The following is an 8,666-nucleotide window of genomic DNA, read 5'->3' as shown; positions in this document are numbered from 1 at the left end:
TGTGTGTGTGTGTGTGTGTGTGTGTGTGCATGTTTTTGTGACAAATGAGGACATACATTTGTATAATGACAAAGGTATGACAAGGAGAAGGTGACTTTTCAGGACATTACCCCATGTCCCCACTTTTCAAAACGCTTATAAATCACACAGAATGGAGTGTATTGAAAATCTGAAATAGCACAAAGTTTCCTGTCGGAAGGAGGGACTTTGTAGAAAACGAAGCGTTTGAGAGAGGCGGGGCATAGAGGACCTACAATAATGTACAGTATTTGAAAAATAATGTGTTTTTTGAACATTAAAGCATGTCAACATATTCTGTTACACCAAATACACAAAATAATGATCTTTAAAAAAGCATCATATGACCTCTTTAATGCAGAAAAATCTCATTCTTGTCACAATGATGAAAAATTGCATCCTCATTATACATTACAAAAACATTTTTACATTTATATTTATATAGTAGTAAGGGTTGTACTGCCCTTATGTTGGTATTCATTTAAAAAATAATAATAATGTTGTTGTTTTTTCACATTAATGAGAATTTGTATGTTTGTAAAATGAATTGTCATGAAAATAATGCCAAAATGCAAAACCACGTAATGGTCCTAAAAGATAGGTTTAACTTTCTTGAATGTTAAATGTTCTAAATTTTTAATATAATATAATTTATATTTATACATTTTAATTTAATATATATATATATATATATATATATTAGGGATGTTCATTTTAACCGGTTAACCGTTAACCGACCCTATAGAATTTTGGCCGATTAATACAATCAGTTAAACGGTTTAAAAAGTCATTTATTTATTTATTTTTTTAAGTAATTTATCAAAATATTTAAAAAGATTTGCTTCATGGTTAAAACACGCTACGCGTATAAATAAATTGTGTTTTTTTTTAGAGAAAAAAAGACAAGTCACGTATGTCACATTTTATTATTTCATTCAGAAATAGGCCTAATGCCGACGCGAAATGTTATAATAAACACTGTAAACATAGCTAGGCTATTTTAGTTCCCCTCACTCCACAACAAAGCCTTTCAATTTACAGTATTTAGAAAAGAACAAGAATTAAAAATATAAGAAGCTATAGCAATATTAACGACAAGCAAAAACGAATTAATTTAGGTTAAAACGAAACTGAAACCAACGTTGGGTCTCTCATTCCACACAAAATCAAATGTTTACGTATTCGCGAAGTATTTGAATGGCAAATTATAATTTATTATGTACTTCACTCACGTTCTAATTTCCATGTAAAACAAAATGTTTTATTTTAGTTCCCCTCACTCCACAACAAATCTTTTCAATTAACAGTATTTAGAAAAGAACAAGAATTAAAAATATAAGAAGCTATAGCTATATAAACGACAAGCAAAAACGAATTAATTTAGGTTAAAACGAAACTGAAACCAACGTTGGGTCTCTCATTCCACACAAAATCAAATGTTTACGTATTCGCGAAGTATTTGAATGGCAAATTATAATTTATTATGTACTTCACTCACGTTCTAATTTCCATGTAAAACAAAATGTTTTGCATAACATCACGGCGGTACGGTGATAACACTTAACGGCACAGAGTTTACTACATATTAATTTTGTTCCCATATGTTTGACTGACTGTATTTGATTATGATAATGAACAGGCTGCATTGTCAAGGTAGCAAAGCTTAACTGTGTGCGTGCATGTGGTGCCGGTGCAATCATTTGAATTTTTTCCTTCTAACAGTGGAAACAACAACTCCTTTTAGTCCTAAAGATAATCGGAATTGTAAAAGGTTTGCCTTTATTTGTGTACATTCACAATAAAAACAAATCTTTGTGCTTTTGTAAAATAAGCCTAAAGAAAAATAGGATGCAGCTTTCTGTCGTCTGTTTCCTTTCGCGCAGCACAAAAATGAACCGAAACTCTGCATATAGGCTACTTGCTACAGTTTTTCTTTCATTTTCTTAATTTTTTATTTAAGTAAAGCTATATTTATCGTATAAGCCTATTTATTCGTTATATATATATATATATATTTCGCGCAGCAAAAAAATTAACTGAAACTCTGGTAGGTATATATACTTTTGAGGGTCTTCAGATGAGGACAAGGACCCTTTAGTAGCCTTTAGTATTCATTTAGCAGCTAAATCTTACCTGTTGTGTTGGAGCACGCTGCTGCATGTAGGGGGGTTGAGAGGGGGCCGCAGACTGCTGCTGTGGAGGACTGAAGTATGGGGGCTGACCCTGTTGAGAGTAGCCGCCCATTCCTTGTGGCCCGTACTGAGCCGGCATCTGCTGAGCAAGACAAGGACAAACACATGAGACTTAGCACACACTCACAGACAAACATTCTCAAATGCTTCACATGGCATGTATGTCACGGCAGGGAGGACGATTATTATGAATCTGTGAAGTATTTTAAATGGTGATCTGATCGGAACATTAACTGACTACTTTACAATGCTAATCCCATCTGAAACTTCTCTGTCTGGGGCGTGACGTCTCAAATCAGGAATAAAAGCTTCTCCCAGTGCTGGAACAGGCGGTGTTTGGGACTGACAACCATATTTATCAACAGGTGTGACTCCCAAATTACCCTGGACTACATACACTGTGGATCGCATTACACCTGTATGGACAGTAGGGCTGGACAATGTAGCTTAAAAAACATACAATATTTTTGTGCCTTTTGATGATATTCAATATATAGCTCAGTGTCTAAAATGTTATTTTGCTTAACTGTGTGCGTGCATGTGGTGCCGGTGCAATCATTTGAATTTTTTCCTTCTAACAGTGGAAACAACAACTCCTTTTAGTCCTAAAGATAATCGGAATTGTAAAAGGTTTGCCTTTATTTGTGTACATTCACAATAAAAACAAATCTTTGTGCTTTTGTAAAATAAGCCTAAAGAAAAATAGGATGCAGCTTTCTGTCGTCTGTTTCCTTTCGCGCAGCACAAAAATGAACCGAAACTCTGCATATAGGCTACTTGCTACAGTTTTTCTTTCATTTTCTTAATTTTTTATTTAAGTAAAGCTATATTTATCGTATAAGCCTATTTATTCGTTATATATATATATATATATTTCGCGCAGCAAAAAAATTAACTGAAACTCTGGTAGGTATATATACTTTTGAGGGTCTTCAGATGAGGACAAGGACCCTTTAGTAGCCTTTAGTATTCATTTAGCAGCTAAATCTTACCTGTTGTGTTGGAGCACGCTGCTGCATGTAGGGGGGTTGAGAGGGGGCCGCAGACTGCTGCTGTGGAGGACTGAAGTATGGGGGCTGACCCTGTTGAGAGTAGCCGCCCATTCCTTGTGGCCCGTACTGAGCCGGCATCTGCTGAGCAAGACAAGGACAAACACATGAGACTTAGCACACACTCACAGACAAACATTCTCAAATGCTTCACATGGCATGTATGTCACGGCAGGGAGGACGATTATTATGAATCTGTGAAGTATTTTAAATGGTGATCTGATCGGAACATTAACTGACTACTTTACAATGCTAATCCCATCTGAAACTTCTCTGTCTGGGGCGTGACGTCTCAAATCAGGAATAAAAGCTTCTCCCAGTGCTGGAACAGGCGGTGTTTGGGACTGACAACCATATTTATCAACAGGTGTGACTCCCAAATTACCCTGGACTACATACACTGTGGATCGCATTACACCTGTATGGACAGTAGGGCTGGACAATGTAGCTTAAAAAACATACAATATTTTTGTGCCTTTTGATGACCCCGGAACATTAACTGACTACTTTACAATGCTAATCCCATCTGAAACTTCTCTGTCTGGGGCGTGACGTCTCAAATCAGGAATAAAAGCTTCTCCCAGTGCTGGAACAGGCGGTGTTTGGGACTGACAACCATATTTATCAACAGGTGTGACTCCCAAATTACCCTGGACTACATACACTGTGGATCGCATTACACCTGTATGGACAGTAGGGCTGGACAATGTAGCTTAAAAAACATACAATATTTTTGTGCCTTTTGATGATATTCAATATATAGCTCAGTGTCTAAAATGTTATTTTCCCCCTTGAGGAACCATCATTTTGACAAGAAAGCCATTGTAGCCAATTCAAATAAAAATGTTTAATACTTGAACACACCTGGGATGATTCAGACAAACTGATGAATCAGAATTTTCAGTCAATTCAGTGACAATGACAGTTTGAACTGATTCACAGAAATCAATCAACACCAAAGTTTTGGAGATGCTATTAAAAAACATCTGAACACTCATGAACTGAGACACTGAAAAGGCAGCGACACGTTTCACTTTAAGACCAGCAGTGCATGTATTTATTTGTTTGTAAATCCAAAAATTGAAGCTGGATAATCTAATGTTTGAAAATAAAGAAATTAAAATGTAAATACTAGTATTCTAATTTTACAGTCATACTATAAATTAAAATTGTATTATTTTTATTAAATTGGCTACCCTTATTTTACAATAATAGTACAGTATTATTGCATTTTTTTAAATAATGATGACAATAAAGAAATCCATTATTTTATAGTCAGTCTGAATTGGTCAATAACAGTGGAAATGTGGCCTATAAAAAAAACACGTTAATTTATTTATTTTTTAACTGGAGAAGAAAAATGTCTAATACCTTTTGGTTACTCAAAGATGTTTAGGTCTTGTTCTTATAAAGAGTATACCAAAGTATACCTGATTATTTCAAATACAGCTAATCAAGTCACTTGGTGAACATTTCCTCATGTAGAAATATATCTTAAAATAAAAAAATCACAATGTCAGGTTTTTCCAGTATCATTGAGCTCTACTGCGCAGCACTTTGTATTGTGTCTTTAAGGATTGAAATTTTATTCAATTGTTTTTCCAGTAACTCCTGCTGCTTTTATTCTCTCTGATATTTGGTCAAAACTCTCTAAATCCACCCAATTTGGATTTTCCAACCGAAGACATTTAACAGGTGTTTGGTGTTGCTTTCCGACCACACTTATCTGCTATTTTCCGTCATTTTTCACCTTGAGAGTGATTGACAGCAACAACAACAAAAAATCCCACTAAGTGCTTACGTCAGGCAACAGATAACTAGCTGTCCACGGCATTGCTGTTGATACAGTCCATATGAATCAAACATGCTCTCAAAATTCAGTTGTGCGTCCAGGTTAAGCATAGGGCTGCAACTACTAATTGATAACAAACGATAATTAAAATAATCGAACAACAAATTTGCTAGTCTGTGTCTGCCAGTCTACCTGTCATGTCATTTCACAATGATGAATAATGCATTTCTTTGTACAAAACGAATTATTAAATGTTTTTTTGAGTAAAAAAATGCATTTTGGTAAAATATTTATTTTTAGACAATGAACGCAGGTTTAAAATTCTACATGTAACACAAGTAATTGTACATTCATGAGAGCAGTCACTGTAAAGACTTATGTGAATGGAGTACAAATGTAACTGCTATGTTCAGATGAGTGAATGTGTACACTGCTGTTCAAAAGTTTGGGATCAGTAAAATTTTGAATGTTTTTTTTTTTTAAAGAAGTCTCTTAGGCTCATCAAGGCTGCATTTATTTAACCAAAAATAGAAAAAAAACACTAATATTGTGAAATATTATTGCAATTTAAAATCACGGATTTCTATTTGAACATGCTTAAAAATAGAATTTATTTCTGTGATGCAAAGCTGAATTTTCATCAGCCATTACTCCAGTCTTCAGTGTCAGGTGATCTTTCGGAAATCACTGATTTTTTTTTCTTTGATACTTTTTTCAGGATTCTTTGATTAATAAAAAGTTAAAAAGTACAGCATTTATTTAAACAATATACATTACTGTTTCAAAAGTTTAGGGTCAGTACTTTTTTTGGGTTGGATGTGTTAAATTGATCAAAAGTGATAGTAAAGACTTCAGCCTAAAGACGATAACTATAAAGATAACGATATTAGCGTCCACACCAGCGAACGATATCGTCTGTTTATTCTAAGCGCACATGCGTCTGCCGCTTTAAATTCTCCTGCTCGTTACAGCAGGATGGATTCTGATTGGCTGTCAATTTTTTATCGTTCATCAGCTGGAGAAAAATCGTTTTGAAAGTGATTCCAACGATATCGTTTTTTTTTGTCTTTATCGTTATATTTGTGGTATGGACTCTGCTATTCTTTTATATTGAGAACGATATTTAGAACTATATCTTTATTGTTATCTTTATAGTTATCGTTCTTAACGTGAACGGGGCTTTAGGCTATACTGTTACAAAAGATTCCTATTTTTCTGAAGGATCATGTGATGGAAGACTAGAGCAATGATGCTGAAAATTCAGAGAAATAAATTATATTTTAAAGTATATTAAAATGGAAAACCATTATTTTAAATTTAAACTGCTTTTGTTTGTATTATAATTTCTAATTTAGTCATTTCAACATCTCTAAATGTTAAGTAATGTTTATATTTGAACCCTTTTTCCACATAATGTATAGCATTATTTGAATCGCATTAGCATTATACAGCATATTTGGGCAAATGTGGAGTAACATGTTCATAAACAATGTATTTAAATCATTTATTTACTTAATTCATTTTAAAATTAAAATTAGTAGTTTTTAAACAATTACTTTGACAGGCTTATTTGAGAGTCACTTGTTGTCAGTCTCTTTTAAAACCAAACTGTGTATAAACACAGTAATATTTAGCAGTCCAAACTGGACTGACAACTGTATTCTGCTGCTGTGTGAACGTAGCCAGTGAAGGATGATGGGAGACATCTGAACACTGAGGGTCCCCGTGGGTGTGTTAGTGCTTTAGTAATCCACAACTGTTCCCCCTCCTTCGATTCACGACAAGCTGTTATTCTGACGATCTTATGTAAGAGCTTTTCAATGCAACAGCTGCCATTGGCACGCTGTCCTCCCATCTGAGCCCAACGTTACCCGCTCCATTCATCCGCTGTAATTCTCATTTGTCATTCATACCAAACAGAAAACAAATCCACGAGACATGATGATGTGTTTTTCACGCTCATCTCTCTAATGCATGCGGAAGTATGTCAGCGACGGTGCGTGCACATACACTCACGAGGCTCAGATGAGAATTGTATTGAGGGCTGTGTTCTCTGAGCTTCTTTAATGAGGAAACGTAAGTCAAGCAAGGACAAACCCTAATATACACTGCAAAAATAATTTTCTCAATCAGTTTTCCATTAGAAAGTAAGTCGAAACCATAACCTTGTGGGCAGCAATGCCTCGGGTGACCCAAGTTTGAGTCCCGGCTTGGAGGTCCTTTCCCAATCCTGTTCCCCTTTCTCTTTTCCTGTTGCTTTCTCTCTCTCTCTCGTCACTGTCAGTGGCAATACTTTTTTCCATAAGAGAATAGTCTCTTATACTCACTGCATTTATTTGATCAAAAATACAGTAAAAACAGTAATATTGTACTGTATCGTAATAATGTATCATAATCAGTATTATTAAAATTTAAAGGAAGTGTTTTGTTGAAATATATGTTGAAAACAGTTGAGCATAATATTTTTGTGGAAACCGAGATGCACTCTCATTCAAATGTTTGTGGTAAGATTTTTTTTTAATAAGTGATCAAAAGTAGTAGTAAGAAAAAGGGGTTGACCGATTATCGGCACCGATTTTAAGCTTTTTTTATGGTTATCGGTATCGGTCATTTTTAAAACCGATTTGCCGATAAAATAATTTAAAAGCATTTAAAGAACGTTTTTGTCAGAGCCCTTGTAATTCTTAATTTTGACATTCATTTTAATTTTACACCAGACATATATCGGTTCAAAATATCAGTTATCGGTCTACTTGATCTGTAATAACTGGTATCGGCATCAACCCTGAAAAACACATATCGGTTGACCCCTAGTAAGAACATCTATGATATGAAAGATTTCTATTTCAGATAAAGGCTCTTTGTTTTATTCAAAGATTCCTGAAAAAAAATATGGTTTACACTTTTAAAAAAAAGGCACCACAACCATTGCCAACATATAAAACAAACAGTTATTTTTTATAAAAAAAATTTTAATTGTAATAATATTTCAAAATATTACTATTTTTTTTAAATAGGATAATAAGAAATGTCACCAAATCAGAATATCAGCATATTAGAATGATTTCTGGTCATGCGACATGATCACATGATCAGACTGGAGCTGCTGAAAATCCATCACAGAAATATATATACCAAGTTCTGTCATGAAAGTCTAGATGGCGCAGGCTGATGGGCCCTTTACTTAATTGACGATATTCTTAGCATTAAAGGACTTGTCACAAGCTGATTGGTTCATGTTGCATACGCAGCCAATGAGCTTGCTGCTTTACATTTAAATGGCTGATGAGCATTCGCTTGAGCATTGCAGCATGCTTTCAGAGTTCCTATGAAAGCCTCCACCTTACCCAGCTCCAACTGTATAGATCTGCTATAGGTTATTTTATAAGCTATTTGTGCAGCAGCAGTATGTCTTAAATACTCACAGCACCATATCGGCTTATGTATTGGCAGTAGCAAATTCCTGTACTTGCTTGCAGCAGCAGCAATAATCTACAAATACAGCAATAACAAACAGCAGCTGCAATTCAGCAGCAGCCAAATACATTGTCATATCCATTACCATGCTAAAATCTTCAGAGTTCTCATGATGGAAATATATAATGTATATATATA

General features: G+C 34.7%; 1 protein-coding gene across 1 annotated transcript in view; it reads right to left on the bottom strand.

Annotated features, from left to right (window-relative positions):
- The window catches only part of LOC107555285 (AT-rich interactive domain-containing protein 1B-like), a 105,639-nt gene that overhangs the window by 73,440 nt on the left and 23,533 nt on the right, over positions 1-8,666 (bottom strand). Inside the window, exon 3 of the mRNA XM_016238039.1 lies at positions 3,203-3,343. Coding sequence (XP_016093525.1) covers positions 3,203-3,343 — 141 coding nt within the window. The remainder of the gene's footprint in view (positions 1-3,202; positions 3,344-8,666) is intronic.

Source organism: Sinocyclocheilus grahami, unplaced genomic scaffold (assembly GCF_001515645.1).
Source record: "Sinocyclocheilus grahami isolate Dianchi unplaced genomic scaffold, SAMN03320097.WGS_v1.1 scaffold530.1, whole genome shotgun sequence".
Classification (NCBI taxonomy): Eukaryota; Metazoa; Chordata; class Actinopteri; order Cypriniformes; family Cyprinidae; genus Sinocyclocheilus; species Sinocyclocheilus grahami.
This window is presented reverse-complemented; position numbering and strand designations above follow the sequence as displayed.